Genomic DNA, 20946 nt, shown 5'->3' on the forward strand with positions numbered 1-20946 from the left:
GCCTTAACATTTCCCCCCTTTTTTTCAATTTTATGGTCAAGGGACTCAAAATTTCCACAAATTTTTTATTTTTTGCATATCTTGGATACACCAAGTGAGAAAACTGGTCTTTGACAATTACCAAAGTTGTACACAGTGCCTACTTGTACATGTACATGTATGTTGTTTTACCTGTAACTCTTTCTCAACAATTATCCATTGATGATTTTTGTTCACACAGCCTCAAAGCATTATTTACGAGACAAAGAAAAGCAGCAACATCCGAATCATTGACCTTGGCATGGCCACCAAGCTGAACCCAGAGGAGAGGGTAAAGGTCGCATTAGGGTCACCTGAATATTCATCACCTGAGCTGCTCAACGGCCAAGCTGTCGGCTTTTCTAATGACATGTGGTCGGTTGGAGTTATAGTCTACATGCTGTAAGTTTGTTTGTTTGTTTGTTTGTTTATTTGTTTGTTTAGGTCTTCCAGTCAAGGGCAAGTCCCACACTGGGGTATAGACCCATTGCATATGACGTCACACTCTTAAAAAGGAGGCAGTTCATTGGACAATAGCTGTTCTCTGTGCTAAAAAATGTGCGCGTTGCCTCAGCTTACTGATTGTTTTAATGGTTCCAAATGATACAGACTGGACTACTGAAGACATTTTATCAGTTGAGACTGGCTAAACAACCAAAATGTTTAGATTGATAGAGAATTTGGCGAGTTTGGATTTTTGGTCCGAAAGGATAACAAATCAACCATGTCGGTATAGTCAAATTTTCAGATTTGGGGTCAAAATTTTTCCAGTCAAACTTGCAAAGTTTCTTACACAATACAGAAAGCGCCAATGAACAACCCGCATAATTTTTGGTGTCAACTCTCTTTTGTGCAGACATGTATGATGGGATACATCAAGTGAGAATATTGGTCTTTGACAATTACTAAGCAAGTCCAGTGCCTTCAAGTGATGTCACTCCACAGGTTGAATTCATTCTAATCACATGTAGCTTGAAATCTACATTCTGCCAGTTTGCAAACATTACAAAAATATTCCATTTTCCTTTTTTGTTTGTTTTTAGCTTGAGTGGCATCCACCCCTTCGGTCATGATGCTGAGAAGATCAAGCGAGGGCGCTTTGACTTTGACCAAGGAGCCTTCCGTAACATCTCAGATGAAGCTAAAGATTTCATCAGCAAACTCCTCGTTGTCGACACAGAGTAAGTCCGTGACTCATTTGTTATTTCTATATTTGGTGATGAATTTTAAGAAAGCACACAACAGGCCCTCTGTCTTGCTACTTCATTCACTTGCATTTTTTCTTTGCAGAAGGTCTTAATCATTTGACACAGTGCCCTCATAAGCCCATACCCAATACCCATAGACCTTTTATCGCAAATACTCGGTACGCGCGTGTGAGGCGTGAAATGAGGCGCATGCTGGTCTAGCTAGCAATCAAGTTTGATCGCTAGCTAGACCAGCATGCACCCCATTCAACAGTTAGCACTTGCGCAATGGGTATTTGCGAAAAGCCCCATATGAAATGGCCCTGGGAAGCCCTTTTTCTGGCTGTACCTCTTATCACTGTAGAATACAGCCCTAGGAGCCCCAGGACTTTTTTTACCCCCTGGTTACCCCAGCTCACTTTCACACTGTGTCCCTATGCCACGGGGTTCCGGCTGACACTCTAAGAATACCCCAGGGTTTAACCGCTTACCCCTACTCCAGAGCAGGGGTGGCAGTTCCCTGGGGTATGCCCATTGCTGGGGCAGACCAGGGGTAAAGCGATCATAGCATAAAAAGGCCTGCCGTTATTCCCTGGGGGCATCCACGAGAATAGAGAAGTGTGAAAAGGGCTTTTTTAAGGTGACTAATGTTTATGTCCTATCCCGAAAATGACTGACGCAAGTTTTGATGTACGTTTACAACATTTAAAGTCAACTTTATTGTTCCATGGCTGGATTGAACTCTTTCTCACAACTCAACTCTTTCAATTCAATTCATTTTTCAATTCATTAAGGTTTATTAGAAATATCACAAAATACACGACAGAAGTTAAAAAGACTTAAATTGACGTGTAAACAATGACATTATTGTAAACAATGACAAAAAACACAGACTTAAAAGAAGAGAAGAGAACTCTTATAACTCATTATAACAACTCAACAGCGCGTACGCAAAGCTTAAAATGGCACGCAACTTAAAGCGACTATACTACACTTACCTCTGGGCATATTTGATTCAAAAGTAACTTGTTGCCTTTACAGGCAGAGAATCCCAGCCTATGAAGCTCTGGATCATCCATGGCTGAAAGACTGCAGTAAATGGAATAGGAATCGTATTCCTATAGATAGACATATGCTTCTTCTAGAACGACCTGGATGGATGGTAGGTCAAAGGTCAACTCATTGTATCTAAACCCCTCTTTGTAGTAGCGACCCTTGACTCATATAAACTAGATATTTCATTAGTGTTTATTTAAATCATAGTTTTTTACATATTTCTGTTTTTATTGTTTTCCGTCTCACCGCTTTTTATCAATGTTTTGACATGTAAATTTTCAATTTTTATCTTCTTAATGGCCAATAAATTATTGAATTGAATTGAAGATCTCCAACATCAGTATTTTTAGAAGCATGCTCATTCCTAGTTACTGCAGGAAAAGTGTTGAATAGTCTTCCTTACCACATCAGGATTGCTGATACAACATGTTCTTTTAAAACTGCCCTAAAAACTCACCCTTTTGAATGTTGACCAGCGACTTTCAACAGGCTTACTTCTGTCCCTTTATTTTTGACTGTTTTTTGTATCAACATGATCATGAGTGAGCGCCATGAGTGCCTTGTTGGCGGATACCAACGCTTTAAAAGTACCCATGGTTATTATTTACATGTATAATTATGTTATTGTTTTTTTAGCCCGGTACCCAATCCCTTGGCATTGGACGGATTTCCAACACAAGTGGACATAGAAGACGAAGACCCCTGGACACCGACTTCGTCATTGAAGTTTCAATGTGTGAGTCTGATGTGATGACAATAAAAAAAATTTAAAAAATAGATGTTTTTCGAGTACCAGAATTTCATCAGTAACATTTATTTCAATGCTGTAATTCATTACACTATGCACACAATGTGTTGAAATTACCCAAGTAATACAGTTGCTTATTGCAACCTTATAGCTGTGCTATGTTTTCTGTATACATTATACCATCTCCTGAACTTTCAGTTCATCAATTATTGATATAAACTAAAACCCATCTCCTGAAGATGAGCAGAGTATGCATTAAAATTCCAGTAAAATTTTCACAAGAATAATAAATACAATAGAAATAAAAACATCCAAACTTACATGCAGTAAACAGTGAAATAGTTGACGAAACTTAACCTTTTTTGTTTGATTTTTCTTGTAGCACGCAAAGAAGCGCGTCCACGCTTTGTCCGTAGACCCATTGATACATTTGCAATGGAGGATCGTGATGCTACATTCAACTGCGTCATCGCTGCACCATCAGATCCCGTTGTATCATGGTAAATATTACAAATCATTGTCAGTCTTTAAAGACCTGCTTGAACGAAAATGTCAAGTCGTGAACTTTACTGAATTTCATTTAAAATGTTTTCAATCAATAAGGAAATCAAGTCATATGACTGTAAGTAGATTTTAATTGTGTAAAAAAAAACAAGGATTTTGAATACCCTTATCCAGCGCTTTTCTAAAGGTTTCGCAAAAAGCTCTGTTACGTAATCACTCATTATACGTCATAGTTGGGAGCTCCAATTTTAAAAGCGGCTTTGTTGCAGTGTGGAGGTATAACAAAGCAAACTCCCAAGCAAGACGTCAAAGCATTGTCATTTTGTCGCGCGCCCTCAATGGCAGAAGTGTTTTTAGTTTTTCAAAACCTTGAGGTTAGGGCCTGATTTTTTAATCAATAATTGCTGGTGAATTGTTTCTCTCCACCCAGGGGTAAATGGGTTTCTGTGAGGGCAGAGATGGTTCTTGTGATTGATTTAGCCAAGTAGCGAATATTTGTTGCACAGGTTGTACACTTCTCAGGGAGCTGAGATGGTTTAAGGAATGATTTAAGGCCCACTGACCAGCTGTCAATTTCACCAAATTCTTCCTAATGTAGGATTAATCTTAGAATTTCGGACGAGTTAAGTTCTGCATCCATACACTTTAGAATGCATTAAATCCATCCTACATGTAAGTTAGGACAAGTTATTACTATTTCTAACAGATTGTCTACTTTTGTTCAAATCTAGGTTCAAGGATAACAAGGAGTTGAAGCAGAGCCTCAAGTACAAGTCTAAATATGATGATGTGAACTATCAGTTGGTAGTTAGTCGTGTGCAGCTGGATGAAGCTGGTCAGTACGTGGTTAGAGCGGTCAACTCGTACGGAGAACTCACTAAGGAATCTCATCTGGCTGTTGAACGTAAGTATGAGTAAGGGAATGAATGAGTGGTGACAAGTTTTAAATCGGCCGTTTAAAACTGGCAGGGTCGTGGCCAGGCCTTTATCGTATGGTCATGATTCTGAAAGGTTTTAAACAATCATTTAAAAACCCGTCACTACTCTTTTAATCCCATCCATAAATGCCATGTTGGTTAAAAGGCGTAAAAACTTATCTGTTTTCCGACGTTCTTGAGCTCTGTTATGTGTGGTGCATTTTATGAGACAGTTTTTGGATAGCAGGAAGGGGGAATGAAATTTCAGTTTAAGATGTGGGAGGAAAACCAAAAAGAGAATATTAATTTCAAGGGAAAAGCCTCAAGTCAACCAACAAAATTCACATTTTCATTGATTTTTCTGATTTTTCATTTTTTAACGTTATAAATTTGACCTCTTTTTCAGCTGATCCAATGAAGCATCAAGTCACAAGAAAAAGGTAATGATTTGCTTTTATAATGTCCTTATAGAAATTAAATTAAGAAATTGTTGTGTGAGGGCAAAATCATTGTATATTGATATTACAAAAAATTGACCTTGCACAAATATGCATTTTGACAATTTCAAACTTGTACATCAACGCTATTTTAGGAGCTGCAGTATGTTTCAACTGACACAACGCAATATAGGTTTTCCACTCATATGTATCGACTTGCTAGGTAGATTGTGTTCTTTGGTGAACTTGTCATGCTTTGTGTTCTACTACCGCGGAGTAGATTGTTTCTAATTCAGAAGACTTCTCAGTCCTGAATGAAACTATACCTGGACCGAGGGTAGGAAATTGGCCAGGACTACTTCTTTCGCTTAAGTGGGTCGAGGGAACTTCTTGTTAATAACCTCCCGGCTGCAGAGTGAGTTCTTAAGTACGCTGACACCTGTTACAGTATTGTATTTCATATGGTGATTGCAGGTAAAATTATGATATCAATTGATTTTTTTTTCATGGCAGACGCGTTGAGCAGCAAGCCTTGCCACCAGCTCGGCCAGACTCTAAACCACTCTTCACATTCCGTCTTCGACCACGGACCATCCAAGAAGGAACTAGCGTCAGATTGAGCTGTATCGTTGCTGGTTACCCAGAGCCTAAGGTAAGGCCACTCAGAACCTGAGGGGAACCCAATTCATTTGCTTATTAAGAACATCAACATTCAAGTTCTGGTGGTTAAGTCATCGGAGTGTGGGTTCGAAACCCGGTCATGGCACTTGTGTCCTTGCGCAAAATACTTTCCTATAATTGCTTCTCTTAAGGGGTATAAATGGGTACCTACGAGGATGAAGGTTGATATTGTGAATGAAAATGCCTTTGGAGTGCTACAGTTGCTCACAGTTTGGTGCTGACCCAGGTCAAAATTCCAGTTGAACCTAGTTAACTGGGGTCAACTGGTTCAACTGGATAGTGATCAAACTCGTCCATTTTCCATATTAACTAACTGGTTTGGACTAGGTTTAACTGTGTTCAACTAGGTTGAAATTATAAACCAGTTGGTCTCTGTCCATTTTCCATTTTAAACCAACTGGTTTTAACTGTGTTTAACTAATTTATCAACTGGTTTCAACTAGTTCCAGTTAAACCCAGTTTAACTAGGTTCAACTGGAATTTCGACCTGGGGAGACAGATTAAACGATTGTTATTGGCCCAATGACCAGGGCACTATTGTAAAGTGCATTGAGACGGTTATTGTGAAATGCGCTATATAAGACCTTGTTATTATTGAGGCCACTTAGAACCTGAAGAGAACCTATTTAATTATGGCCTTGCTGATGGAAGCTGGGGGGCAAGCATGAAGGTGTCGAATGATTATGACATGCAACTGCTTGGAGTCGCTGCAAGGGACGCGATGGACAGGACCAAGTGGAGGAGGGCCAACTCAGAACAGACTTGACAACATATTTAACACTGACGTGATGATAATGATGATGATGACCATTGATTTATTTCAGGTAACTTGGATGAGAAACGGTGAGGATATTCCTAAGGCTCATCCAGACTTCAAGCAGGAGTACTCCTATCGTATGGCTGTACTGGAGATTGACCGTGCTACTGTACAAACATGCGGTAGATTCACATGTATTGCACAGAACTGCATGGGTACTGAAGAAACGGAATGTGTCATCAGTGTGGAAGGTAATAAAACTAACCCCACCACCAAGCTCCTGACTTGTCAGTCTCTCACAAACTCCCTGTAATACAAGTACTCTTCAAGTAGGCTTGAATTCTTGATTCTGATTGATCGATCCATGGCAACAAGAAGTGTGGTACATGTATAAGCCTTTATTGCACGGCCCAATTGTGTGTTCTAATTGCACGCCAAGTTTGCTTGAAGATCGTAATCACACTCAGGGTCATGGAATACAAAGATATGTAGCTCGCCTGGTTGGATATGGGACGTAGAAGCGCTATATTTTTCTGTATCCCTCGCGCGATTGTGTGATGCACATCTGTACATATTTTTATGAAACTTGCGCATAATAAATGGATAAATCATTATTATTATAAATTATAAAAGAGGGGATAACTTTTACCAGTAAAATAGTATTGAGAAAACATGCCTGAAGGCTTTAAGTAAATGTAAACTTGATAAGTGTTGCTCAATCAAATTTCCCAAGATTTTAGTTAGATTGATTATCAAAACCTACTTCATTAAGTGGAGACACTTTTACCTGGACCTTAGATTCGAATGTGAAATTCGAGTCTAACTTTTAAAAAATTTTGTTTTGCAATCTGTTAAAGTGGTGGTATGGAGCATACATGTATGTAAACTGCGCCAATAAAGTATCTAAACACTTACAAATGGTCAGATATATCGGAACCTGAAATAGTATGCCAAAAAATAATTATTCATTTTGAGTCATCGTTAATTTCTGCACATTTTGACATATCTTGTGTTGCGCTACGATGTTGTTTGGTGGATTTACGGGCACTTGAGTGGCTTAAGGTCGAAGTTCAAAAGTTGCAAAAGCCCCTATTCGAGCTAAATCGTTGTATTGTGACGAGTTGTTTCTTTTGCCCGCCTTTTATAAATGATTTTTTTTGGTCGCGTGTTGGATAAATCGTTTGCGATGAGCATCAGCAATAGTTGTCAGTAACCAAGCAAAGGGGTCAAAGATGGGAGGCATACAACAATGGTAAGCAAGGAAAGGTGTTTCAAGATAAGATGGCTCAAATGACCAAACAGGAAAGAGGACGGATCGTTGGTTTGATAGAAGCCGGTACGTCGATGCAAGCTGCAGCTCATCAGGTAACAACGTCACCAGAGACGGTCAGTAAATGGTGGAATCGCTACCAAGCTCAGAGAAATGTGGACGACCTGCCAAGGAGTGGCCGTCCGAGGGTGACTTCTGCAGCAGAAGAAAGTGAACAAGTCCATCAAGCCTGACACCACTCTTGAGGGATTGCGACGCATCCTGATCGATAAATGGCAGGGGATTGACCAAGGACAGATCAGAGGTCTCATTGAGAGTATGAGAAGACGACTCCTTGGCGTTCAGGATAGTGTGATGGAGGACACACCAAGAATGGGGGACAGGATATCAGCAGTTTTAAAGTTAAATATACGGCAATTAATTTCATGGTCATATAAACGAAACGAGTTTGTGTCTTTTGTCTTGATTTTGTCCGAGTGTGATGCTTATGTGAGTTCCCTTCTGGAATTGGGGTGAATAGGTGCTTTTGCAACTTTTGAAATTCGACCTTAAGCCACTCAAGTGTCCATAAATCCACCAAACAACATCGTAGCGCAACACAAGATGTGTCAAAATGTGCAGAAATTAACGGTGAATAGAAACGAACAATTAATTTTTTGTGTACTATTTCAGGTTCCGATAAATCTGACCATCTGTAAGTGTTTAGATACTTTATTGGCGCAGTTTATTTTTGTATTAATTCACACTTAAATATATAGCACAAATAAATATTCTAGTTTATCATCATTACGGTTTTCCTAACAGATAGCCATCAAAGAGACATCCCAGTGATTCTACTGAGTATAGTTCTAGTTCTAGTTTATCATCGTTTGCGGTTTTCCTAACAGATAGCCATCAAAGAGACATCCCAGTGATACTACTGAATATAAATCTAGTTCTAGTTTATCATCATTTGCGGTTTTCCTAACAGATAGCCATCAAAGAGACATCCCAGTGATTCTACTGAGTATAGTTCTAGTTCTAGTTTATCATCATTTGCGGTTTTCCTAACAGATAGCCATCAAAGAGACATCCCAGTGATTCTATTGAGTATAGTTCTAGTTCTAGTTTATCATCGTTTGCGGTTTTCCTAACAGATAGCTATCAAAGAGACATCCCAGTGATTCTTCTGAGTATAGTTCTAGTTCTAGTTTATCATTGTTTGCGACTTTCCTAATAGGTAGCTATCAAAGAGACATCCCAGTGATTCTACTGAGTATAGTTCTAGTTCTAGTTTATCATTGTTTGCGACTTTCCTAATAGGTAGCTATCAAAGAGACATCCCAGTGATTCTACTGAGTATAGTTCTAGTTCTAATTTATCATCATTTGCGGTTTTCCTAATAGGTAGCTATCAAAGAGACATCCCAGTGATACTACTGAATATAATTCTAGTTCTAGTTTATCATAATTTGCGGTACAGATCAAAGAGACATCCCAGTGATTCTACTGAGTATAGTTCTAGTTCTAGTTTATCATCGTTTGCGGTTTTCCTAACAGATAGCTATCAAAGAGATATCCCAGTGATACTACTGAATATAGTTCTAGTTCTAGTTTATCATTGTTTGCGACTTTCCTAACAGATCGTTCTAGAAGAGGAGGTGCCAGCAGCACCACTGAGTACAGTTCTAGTTCTAGTTCTTCAGCACGTCGTTCAAAGAGACGAGAGGAACTAACAGAAGATGATACTATGTCTGCTGCTAAGACAATCCAACAAGGATTCCGAGAGTACAAGCATAAGAAGGAAAGTGTCTCTGAGTCCATTGTGGGTAAGTAAAGTTGCATTGCCTTCCAAATTATTTTCTTGGAAAATGTGATTTTTAAAATATTTTTTATATGATCTCCCATCAAGGGAACTCGACAAACTCCCACAAGGGGATATAAACAATGAGCTGGCAACAGCCAATCTCTCTCATACAAACATTGGTTTAACACCTAAGATTTGCACAAATCAAGACATTATGCTTCAGTAACTAGACGCAATACTTCTTCTAGTCTTTGTGAAATCAGCAGTTAGCTTTGTACGAGCGACGAATTGTTTACACTTCTAGAAAGTGAGTTCTAAATTTTGTCTTGACTATCTTTTTGATGCAGAGACGGAAGACGGAGGACAACGAACAAAGAGAGAGAAAAGGAAAGAGAAACAAGAAGAAGTGTATGGAGTAGAAACATTTGAGAAAGGTAAGTTGAAAGGTTGTTCTCAAGATTTTCTTCAAGACTTCAGGATACTTTGAACATCATTGTGAGCCTACAGATTTTCATAAAAGCTGTTACCAACGGGAGAAAGAAACAGTCCATATTATGTCCAAACCTTTTAATTTGTAGTGATGTACAGAGTTTGTAAACCTCCTGAGTTGTAATATCACTGTTAGTGATACTTCATATATTGGTTTGCTTTCTTGTATTTTATTTTGTATTTGGTGTTTGTTAAAGGCACTGTACACGTTTGGTAAATGTCAAAGACCAGTCTTCTCACTTGGTGTATCCCATCATAAGCATAAATTTACAAGCCTGTAAAAATTTGGGCTCAATCGATCATCGAAGTTGCGAGAAAATGATGAAAGAAAAAACACCCTTGTTGGACGAATTTGTGTGCTTTCAGATAGAAATAAAAGACTTCTAGCTAGAAGTCTTTTATTATTTTAGTGAGAAATTACCTCTTTCTCAAAAACTACGTTACTTCAGAGGGAGTCGTTTCCTACAATGTTTTATATTATTTACAGCTCTCGAATGCACGTCACCAAGTCAGTTTTTAAGTTAATATTTGTTTTGAGTAATTACCAAATGTGTACCTTCCCTTTAATAATCTGTTTTTCATAATAACTGTTTTAGATTTTGCAATTCAGCCTTTGATTTATTAGGATACATTCCATACGGAATTGCAGAATCTCAAATCAAATCTGTAAGGTTTCGAGTCTAGGATAAGAAAGAAACAAAGGTCAGCAAGTCATGATATTAAAGGCACTAGACACCTTTGGTAATTGTCAAAGACCAGCCTTCTCACTTGGTGTATTTCAACATATGCGTAAAATAACAAACCTGTGAAAATTTGAGCTCGATTGGCCGTTAGAGTTGCGAGATAACTATGAAAGAAAAAACACCCTTGTCACACAAAGTTGTGTGGTTTCAGATGCTTGATTTTGAGACCTCAAATTCTAAAGCTGACCGAGGTCTCAAAATCAAATTCATCAAAAACTACGTCACTTGAGAGTGTGCTGTTTCTCACAATTTTATTATCAACCTCTCCCCATTACTTCACTTGTTACCAAATAATCAAGGGAGGTTTTATGCTAATAATTATTTTGAGTAACTACCAACAGTGTCCACTGCATTTAAAACACTTTTTATCCAGATGCCGAAGGAAAAGAGAGCGGTGGCCAGTTTGAGATCTCAGCATCAGCAGAAATAGACATCGACTTGGGAGATCCTGAAACAGAGAAGGCTGCCTTGACGATCCAGGCTGGCTTCAAGGGAATGATGGCACGTAAGAAGGAGGCTGAAGATGAGGAAGGACATGAAGATGAAGAAGGAGGCGTCATTGAAGAGGTTCAGGATACTGGAGAGATGGAGATCATTATACAGGATGATGCTAATGTAGAGGAGGCAACAATGGATGAGCAAGCTGGAGAAAATGAATCTGGTAAGTTTGTTACAGTCTCCTGACGATGACTAGAGCAAGCTAGTCGAAACGTTGAGACCAAACCCAAGAGCTGACTCCGCGGTAGTACAGTTAATTACAATCCTATAAGCTAAAGTAGTAGTCCAAGCCTATTTCTAAACCATCCGTCCAGGTAATAGTTAATAAGCAGGACAGTTCTTTTCAGAACTGAGAAGTCTCCCGAACACCCGCACAATCTACTCCACGGTAGTAGAATCAAGCAAAACAGTTTTCTAAGAACAAACTCTACCAGGCAAGTAGACACACACATGGTGTTACCGCAAACCAAATATATTTTGATACCTCACCATGCAATGCCTCAAATCCTATATTTGTTATGGAAGCTGCTAAGCCTAAATGTAAGACTGGTATTCTCACCCATCTCAGCGACATTAAACAAGGGGGTTTTCAACCTAATCTTGAATGTATCGACACTAGAGTTGTTGCAAACTTGAAGAGGCAAATCATTCCAGAGTGTGGGTCCAGCCCGTGAAAACCTATCGCCCAATGGATTACTTCACTTAGGAACATGTAACAAGCAAATACAAGAATGTGCAGAGCCCTAATTAATTTACATAACTGAATATTCATATACCTTTTTCAGCTGGAGTTGCAGAGGGGTATAAAGGTCCAGTGATGGTCGTCCAGCCAGAGCCTGTTAGTGTAGATGAAGGATTGAGTGCCAAATTCTACTGTAAGCTAATGGAAGCTGCTGATGAAGGTAAAGCAATCCGCTATCAACGAGTGTTTGGTTTTTGGAATATATGGTTTGGGATTCAGAACTCTAATGCAGGCGTCAATTTGAAGCGTGGACCCACCCTCCTCAGAGGTCGCAAAATATTGACGCTGTTTCGGTGCCGCGGCCTGAGGTCAATAATTTGTTGTTATAGTGAAGCCGTAATGTTCTTTTTAAATAATTGTGTGAAGCGTTACCTATTAGGTTGATGAAAAGGGTAAAGCGTTGAACGAGCCTTATTTGTGTTTGATGTGACATCGAATCCACTTCATTGGTTGCGCCGAAAGTATGTTGAAGTCGTGGCGTTTCAAACAACTGTAATTGTGATGCAATCTTTGAAGATGGCCTGTTTTGAAATTCGCGCAAGCCAACTTGAAATTTGCATGCGCTCAATTTTTGAACCGACGTTATTTTCTTTGTTCAACCCCAAATGTGTTTTTAGCTTATTTTTCATAATTGTTTGTGTAAATTTAGTATGATCATTATAACTATTTTTTAGTGTTCTCTTTTGGAACTTTTATCAATATTTTGACATGCTTCTTTTCTATTTTCTCTTTCTAATGGACAATTAATTAATTGAATTGAATAATATATTATTATGATGATATGAATATTTATGTTGGGCTTGTATCTGCCAGTTTTTGGCACCCATAGCACATGAACAATGTGACCCAAGTCATTGGGCTAGAGACATCATTCCTTAGGTGGCATTGGTAGCAAGAGTATAAAGCACTCGCCTCCCACTTTGGCTCTGGTTCAAATTCCTAGCTAGGCCTGTATGGATGTTGATACAAGTTTTATCTTTTGACCCACCCACCCGCAATTTCAAGAAAAAATCAGCAAACAAAACTTTTCTGAATGGTCCCTAATGATCTGAATGTGGGTACGATGATGATGATGATGATACCCGATGCCCTAATGTATAATATTGATTCATTCTTGCAGTGTTCTGGCTTCAAGATGACCGCGCTCTTGAAGATGGCGGTCGTTTCTCTCTGGTATCCGAAGACAACGAGTACCGTCTTGAGATCCCGATGGCGTTATCAACAGACACTGGCAAGTACACCTTCAAAGCTAAGAATGCATTTGGAGAATGTCAGACGTCCTTCTCTCTTCAGGTGATTCTTGATGATGCTGAGCCTGTCAACATAGAGGAGTTGCTCAAATCTGTCGAGTAACATCGCCTCTCGTTCTCCTTAGAAAAAAAGTAATTCGCAAGAAATCTTAACTAGGTTTTTTGCGGACACCCTTATTGGGAAATTTTCTGAAAACCGTCCATTGGTATTTGAGTAGTTATTTAGAAATTCTTGTAGCAACGCTACAATTTCTTTTGTTGACTGTGTGTTGTTATTCAACTCATAGTGTCACCATAATTCCAGTCACTTACATCTGGAGATGTAAATGTAAGGACTGGATTTAAGCCTGCCCAATTGGGAATAAGTTTTATCCCAATCAGGGATACAAGTATCGATTAGGATTTATTTATATCCCAATTGAGAATAATTTATAACTTAATCAGAGGATAGGATTACCAATTAGGGTTGATCGATATCCCAATTGTGAATGATTTATATCTCAATAAGGGGACAGGAGTACCAATCAGGGTCGACCAATATCCCAAATTGGGTAGTTTTTGTAGCAGAACTTGTGAGTGGAATTATGGATGATACACAAGCCCCCAGTGTACTATCCATAGTTGTTTAGTATACCTTGATCGAGACCCATTGTAACCCTCATTGGGTGAAAGTGGTTCTGTTCAGGGTACAAGACTGCTTCCATCGAGAGAGTATGGTGACAATAATCGTCTATGAGTCAATGCACTAAGCAAGTGAAACTGAAGTGTTTTATTTAAGTCACAACCTCCCTAAAACTAAAAGTGATGTTGTCTTCTTGGTAGCTGAGTGAGGAAAGATGACAACAAAATAGAAATAGTTGAAATAATATCAAGAATGCATCACATGGTGACTGCTCACTCATTTGAGTTGTGTTGGCAAAGTTCAAAGTTGGTGGTGAGGCTTTGTGTAAAATGCCTAGCTGGTACTATTGTGACCAGTACAGTAATTCTTTATTTAAAAAAGAAAGAAAATATTTACACATAAAATCAACAGCTTGAAGTTTATATTCACTACCCATATGATGCATTCAACTTGTGATGGATTTTTTTACAACTATTGGAAACAGTTTTAGGAGAGAACTGCATGTAGGAATGAAAAAGTGCAGTAACAATTTTGTTGTAAACAAAATATTGATGAAATCTTACAAAGCTTGCATAACGCAGGTTTTGAATGTTTTATTTCTTTGTCTTTCTGTTGTTACTTTCATTTGTACTCAAACTCAGTTAAATGTTTGACAACAAAAGTTGAGTTTGAGGAGTTGTTTTTCATGAATATTTACAAAAAGAAGTAAATATATTGAATTTGCTGTGCAATGCTTATTTGTGAACATTGACTTAGTTTTATTGGCATTTGTCACATTTCGGACATTTGTTCATTGTTTTGGACTGAGTGCTTATGGATATAAGAAAGGCTGGTAAGAACTTCCTCGGAGGTCTTTTATGAAAGTAATTACATCTTTAATACTAGTGTGTTGCAATAATATTGCACCTTCTTCTTTGAGGAGGTTGGCAGGTGCAGAAATGTGGAGTAACACATGCCTTAAAAGATCATACAAGTTGTGATGTTATGAAGAAAGCCTGAAAAAGATTCTGTGACATAAGTCTTTACCGAGTCAATGATTCGTGCAAATTGTGTAGGCTGCTCTTACATACACTTTGCTATGTAACTGCAATTTAGAGTAAATTAAGTATAACTGCGACTGAATGGTTTGTGTAGGAAATGCGTAGTAGATCTTTGAGGCACATTGGAATATTTTATTGGCTAAGATTCAACTGTTGAAGAGTAGTTGGTAGAAATAAAACATGGTTTGTTGTATTTTCTGTGTGGTATTCAATTGGAATTGCCAGTAAATCATAATTCGGAAATCTTTTTTTTCTTTGTCTCAGTTTTGGAAAAAAAGGTTTCTGAAAATCATTAGGAAAGATAATGAAGTTAAAGGAAGAATTCGGATGCATAGAAATATTACTTATTCCGTAGTAGTAGAAATTCTTTGCACAGCGCCCTTTATGCAAAATTCAGGGTGCTAATTTTCACCTAAAAACAAAATAAGCAGTGTTTCTGTTGTATTTGTCAAGACAAATTTATTCGTCTTCCCTTTAATGAAACAAAACAAATTGTTGCTGATGTTAATGCCCTCAGCGGCCAGTATTTTAGTCGACACCAGAAGCAATTTTTGGGATTGTAAATAGCCCCTCTTGTAGGTGGTACCATTTTAACTCAAAGCTTTCTAAAAAGTACTGCAGTGTTTGATGCAGCAATATTATAACTATTTATTCAAAAATTAAAAAATATAGTCATACATTAAATATCAAAAACAGTAAAACATTTTGTGTTTCTGAGAGAGTTCTTGTCTTAAGTATTTTTCAAAGGCAAAGTTTATCTTCGGTTTTGTACAACGTCCTTGTGCTTAAAAACCCCAAATTAAAGCCAAATGCATCAGAAACATTCTTCCAAAAAAATGCTCACATTTTTAAGAAATCATTTTAAAATGCTTAATGTTTTGTTGTTAAATCACATTGATTTAATTTCGTTATTAAAATTTTTCTACATTGATTTTCTACATAAACATTACACGCAAGTACATGTACTGTACATAGATGACACTGCAGCGCATGCAGACGACCGAAAGTTAGCGTTCCATATATTGCGTTTTGATTGGTCCGAGGTGATGAGTGTCAGCTGAACCAATACCACCTCCGACCAATCAAAACACACCCATGGACAGCTGTCAATGCAAGTTTATCCAATGAAATCATTGTATCCAATAAAATCGCTGGTTCTAAAATGCAAGTACCAGTCTTTATGTGGCTAAAGACGGGGGACCAGTCTTGCAAAATGATAGCGAAATGTCGTCTGCTTCTGACAGACTAGGCCCAGACGTCTTTATGCCATTTCTCATTTTAACAGTGAACAGTGTGCGCTGCCTTCAATTAATTCTGACCATTAAATTATCAGAGAAGAACGACCGTCAGCGAAGTAAGCTACAAACGTAAACATCAGTCTCCGAAATGTCAATCTTTAATTTGTTTTTTTCTTCATGGAGGTGGATTTATGAAGACCTGCCATGATGGTGAACTTCTTAAGTCGGTTTTGTAACAGGAGCACTCAATTTAGTCGCTATTAAGTCGTTTAATCCCTGATTTTTCATTGCTTCGTTTTGGACTTGGAATTGGATCATGTGGATTGGACCATGGACAGTCACACACACAGTGTGGCCGCATGGCAGGAGAGGATCAACCATGCAAACCGGAAAATTACTCACTACGTTTGCCGTTTTGGTTTGGGACTTCCCAGCTTCAGCAGGCGAAGTGACGGCCAGGTTTCTGCCTCATGGACAAAAGGGTTAGTTGAGGAATCACTTTTTATAGAATTTTATTAATTAAAACTTTACCAAACTTAAAAATAAATTAAGCAAAAACTGTCAGAATAGTACATGTACATGTAGGTCCTAAAAGTTAAAAGTAGAAGTAGCCCCACTTGTCACTTGTTGTTTGGCCAAGGCTAGCTGAATCCTTGAATCCTTAGGATTCAGCTAGCCTTTGGCCAATTGGCCACACAAGTGGGGCTAAAACTGTCCCTGCCCCCTGGCCTGTGTCACTGTCAATGTCACTGTCCGCATCTGTCAAGTGTCATGTCTGTAGTGACAGTGTGGACTTTGCTGAGTTGTGAGTACCAGTCGAGATGAAGATTTTTTAATAGACCATACGAACCATACAAACCAAATAATGGACTCCCAAATAACTCCTTTGTGGCTTTTACTTAGTGTGACTGTACTGTATGTAGGGCAGGCCGTATCCGCGTCAAAACATATATTGTACATCAATGCACACATTCCTCGTTTGATTTCTATGATGGCTTACACACTGCAATCGCTCACAGACACCATGTTGTTGGCAGGTAGTTGAACGGTGACGTCCCTGCATTTATTTTAAAAAAATTGTTTACCAAAAATGTATGGCTTTTTTCTGCTTTGAAGTGGTGCATTTTAAGAGAATGTTCGTTGTCTTTTACTTGAGTTTACATGGCTTAGTCATGTTTTCATATTGACACAGATATTCCCAACAAATTGGTGAGGAAAAGTTCCCCAATTAAACGCATGGTGAAGTGAAGTTTGATTGGGATTCTAACGATCCATCACATAAGATTGTAGAATCTGGCTATGTATGAGGTTTCTCACACATTAAAAGAGAACAAAGGAAATTTAGGCCCCGTGGGATGTGGCCTATAAAAGTTTTTGTCATCGCTCACCATGAAAGTCTCAAGTTCAGTTAAAACCTGTCTTTGCCATCAAGGCTACATCCCCATCACAATCACCGAGACTGTAGTACCGCCCATTTCGGGTGCTAGTTGCTCGTTCATGGTTTACATCACCCCTTTTGGGTACGATAATGCCTGGCTCATCAAAAATTTTGCCTTTTTTACAAGCGTAAAAAGCTTCAGATCGCTGCAAAGATGAAGCCTGCCTAGTGAAAGCATCGGTGAGCGACGCACCTGTTTGTTGCAAGCGAGATGAACGTTACACATTTAATTCCTTATATCTTTCAAACATTTCTCACCTGTAATCATCAGGTTTATAGAAAAATTGTACTATATTTTACTTTGATTATCAACCAAATACTTCTATTAAATTTCAACAGCTGATCCACTTCCCAAGTAGTTTCCAATAAAAACAGCATTGTTAGGTTAAATTGCATCGTCATCAGAATTTGTTTGGGGCGGACTTACAAATTCCATACAACCAACCCTGGCCCCAATTTTTGTTTTATATCATATTCACACTGTACTTGAAGACCACAAATTTGAAAGGGAAAAATTGAAAGGGAAAATTCCAATTAAAACTGGAAGATTCTCATGCCTGGCCATTTCTATTAAACCAATCCTCAAATTACTAATCCATAAAATTTGTTGTTGATGGAAACACTTTTATTTAGGGCAGAAATTAAGGGGAAAGATCGTCCAAAACGCAATTTCACGACCTTCACTTCGCTGGGGGCCAAGCTGCTACTTTAGCCCATGAAATGCCCAATTCTTACTCTAACGCGCCTATTTACCTTTTTTCATTTCAACGCCACCCCCCCCCCCCCAAAAAACAAAATATATAAACAAATAAAATAAATTTATAAAAGTCCAGGTTATGGGCCTCGTGAAAGGACGCCATCGCGAGTAAATATTTAAAAAGTTCTCTTTTCATCAGACTTTTTTATATAAAAATTGTAGTTTTTACTAACAATTTTTTTTTACTTTGTTACCAAAAAGCCTTTTTCCTTATTGATTGACATGATTGAGAAATTTAATATGAGACCAATCAATTTTTCTTTCCAAAAATCAACTTCACATATAGACCTTATAAAACTACTTTTAATTTGGACTCTTCAAATTGCTGTTGCCTGGTAATAAAAACTTAGTTAAAAAGGTCACTCTGTTACTCTTTTGGTAACAAAGTCATGGTAACAGAGAGTCATCTTGTTGAAAACTAACTACACAAATCTGCATGTTTCTGCCGTTACAGGGATTGTGTAGTCTATACGTATTTGTTAATGCCTGTATTGTTGGGGAAAATCTCTTGAACACTTAATATCCAATTTAAATATATACAAGAAAACTACATGTAAGCTGTGAACTTTTCATTTCAATGGGTGGTCATGTTTTTGAGATATCGCCAGGGATTATTTCCAGGCATGAAGTTTAAAAATAAAACATATTCTGTAAACCATTATACTGTCAGCTTCTCAGATTCAAATTTTGGGGCGTAATTACTTTCGTTTTTTCCGTGACCACATAACTTCAAAGTGAAATGATTCTCAAAATGCTTTATAGAATCAAAAGCTGCTTTACTTCTAAGCAAAAGTTTTCATTGTCTATAACTTTAAAAAGTACCTTCCATTAAAGTTTTGATGAGTTTACTGGCGCTAGAGGGATAGTTAAGTCCCCAAATGTTAAAACCAAATCTTTAAGGATTGACATTTGATTAAACTATAAAATTATAAACTATTTCAAGTTATAAACCACAAGGGAGACTGAATAATATCTATTCATAAATACCCCAGACAGTTTCTCTACTCCTATTGGTGGAGAGCGCGTCACGTGGGGGTGTTTAAACGGTTGATAATGACCAGTGTTTATAACCGGCTGGTTCTGCGTGTCAGGCGCGCAATATTATCACGCGGAACACAATTCATAGCTATTAGTAACAACGCCTAATCTCTTCTAAGCGCGTATACACAACCCACGCGCAACAGACTCTTCACACAGTTTTTGAAAAAAAATATTTCAAACCTCAAATTTTCAACTGTCAAAGTGTCTGTAATTGTGTTTTTTTTTTACGTTTTTTAACAAAAGGGCATTTATGAATGGGAATAAAATAGTAGTGACTCGTTCTTAAAGGCAGTGGACACTTTTGTGGTAAGAGGCTAGTAATTTTATACCTTTACCAACAATACAAATTAGATTGGCCTGCAACTGCCGAGGCCTTAATTTATGGGAATGTGCCTGCAACTGCCTAGGCGGGGTAATTACTAATTAACAATAATTAATATTTACTACTTACAACTTTAACCAATGAGCAGGTTCTTCCCTGTGAGGGGCAAACACCACCAAGCCAAGTCCAAACCTGCTACATTGGCTAAGGAAAATAGTAGCGAAGAAAACTGCTTTGATAATCGAGAACCTTCTCTGACCAGAGCTGACGATGAAGTGGACGAGCATTTGCTATGCGCCCCTCGTTGTCGTTACACCTCAGCAGTTTTCAAAAGAAGAAAGGAACAAAAAGCGTGCGTCTTTTGTGCACAAAGAAAGTCTTATTTATTCTTAAAGGAATTCACTACAACACTATTGGTAATTACTCAAAATAAATATTTGCATAAAACCTTACTGGTTAACGAGTAATAGGGAGAGGTTGATAATATAAAACAGTGTGAGAAACGGCTCCCTCTGAAATGATGTAGTTTTCGAGAAAGGAGTAATTTTCCACGAATTTGATTTCGAGACCTTAAGTTTAGAAATTGAGGTCTCAAAATCAAGCATCTGAAAGCACACAACTTTGTGTGACAAGGGTGTTTTTTTATTTCATTATTATCTTGCAACTTCGACTACCGATTGAGCTCAAATTTTCACAGGTTTGTTATTTTATGCATATGTTGAGATACACCAAATGAGAAGACTGGTCTTTGACAATTACCAATAGTGTCCACTGCCTTTAAACGTCCGTTTAAAACCTTGCAGGATCGTAGCCGTGCGCTAAAGGCAATTCAGCCCTTTGCTTTAAACGGCCGTGTAAGAACTGTATAACTTATGATAAACCTTTTGTATCACCTAGTCACAATGATTAGGTTCGCCTGTTTTAGTCATGTTTTCATATGAGCACTGAGGTTCCCTACACGACAAATTGGTCCTGCTACTAGTTCCAGTCACAAATAATAAAAATAATCAAACATTTACCATGGTTTTTTGTTAACCTTTTTTTTTGTCTGAAGTGAAATGGTATTTAGTCTGGATGCAAACTAACTTCTAGGGGTGCGTTCAGACACGGTACTAAAGTTGGTTTAACTCATGGTTCAACTCGATCAAGTTGAACTCGTCAGTGTGTCTGAACGGATCTAAAGTTAGTCCGAATTGAGTTCAATCCACAAAAGATAAACCGTCCAGGGAGGGGGTTTATCTTTAGACCGCTTCGGGTTTATCTGTTAACACTGTGTGTGGACAGAATAAAAAAGACCACATCCGGTTTAACTCACAACAGGCAACCCATTGACCTCCGTAATCACTAGTAAACACACGGTGACCAATGAATAGGACAAGAAACAGGATGTTAGAGTAACCCGGTCG

General features: G+C 38.2%; 1 protein-coding gene across 3 annotated transcripts in view; it reads left to right on the forward strand.

The window, feature by feature from the left end:
* LOC117301182 (twitchin-like) overlaps positions 1 to 18838 on the forward strand; it is a 106023-nt gene extending 87185 nt beyond the window's left edge. For 2 of the 3 annotated variants that reach the window (XM_033785085.1, XM_033785086.1), the window contains exons 58-71: positions 221 to 420; positions 1062 to 1199; positions 2247 to 2367; positions 2898 to 2997; positions 3392 to 3509; positions 4245 to 4417; positions 4837 to 4870; positions 5381 to 5519; positions 6373 to 6556; positions 9197 to 9382; positions 9708 to 9794; positions 10966 to 11253; positions 11876 to 11992; positions 12953 to 15447. In XM_033785085.1, coding sequence (XP_033640976.1) covers positions 221 to 420; positions 1062 to 1199; positions 2247 to 2367; positions 2898 to 2997; positions 3392 to 3509; positions 4245 to 4417; positions 4837 to 4870; positions 5381 to 5519; positions 6373 to 6556; positions 9197 to 9382; positions 9708 to 9794; positions 10966 to 11253; positions 11876 to 11992; positions 12953 to 13185 — 2118 coding nt within the window. In that variant the 3' untranslated portion in view covers positions 13186 to 15447. Of the gene's footprint in view, positions 1 to 220; positions 421 to 1061; positions 1200 to 2246; positions 2368 to 2897; positions 2998 to 3391; positions 3510 to 4244; positions 4418 to 4836; positions 4871 to 5380; positions 5520 to 6372; positions 6557 to 9196; positions 9383 to 9707; positions 9795 to 10965; positions 11254 to 11875; positions 11993 to 12952 lie in introns of all 3 variants that reach the window. The other variant, XM_033785084.1, reaches the window with a different exon arrangement.
* The last annotated feature ends 2108 nt before the right edge of the window (positions 18839 to 20946 follow it).

Source organism: Asterias rubens, chromosome 16, assembly GCF_902459465.1.
Source record: "Asterias rubens chromosome 16, eAstRub1.3, whole genome shotgun sequence".
In the NCBI taxonomy this organism is placed as follows: domain Eukaryota; kingdom Metazoa; phylum Echinodermata; class Asteroidea; order Forcipulatida; family Asteriidae; genus Asterias; species Asterias rubens.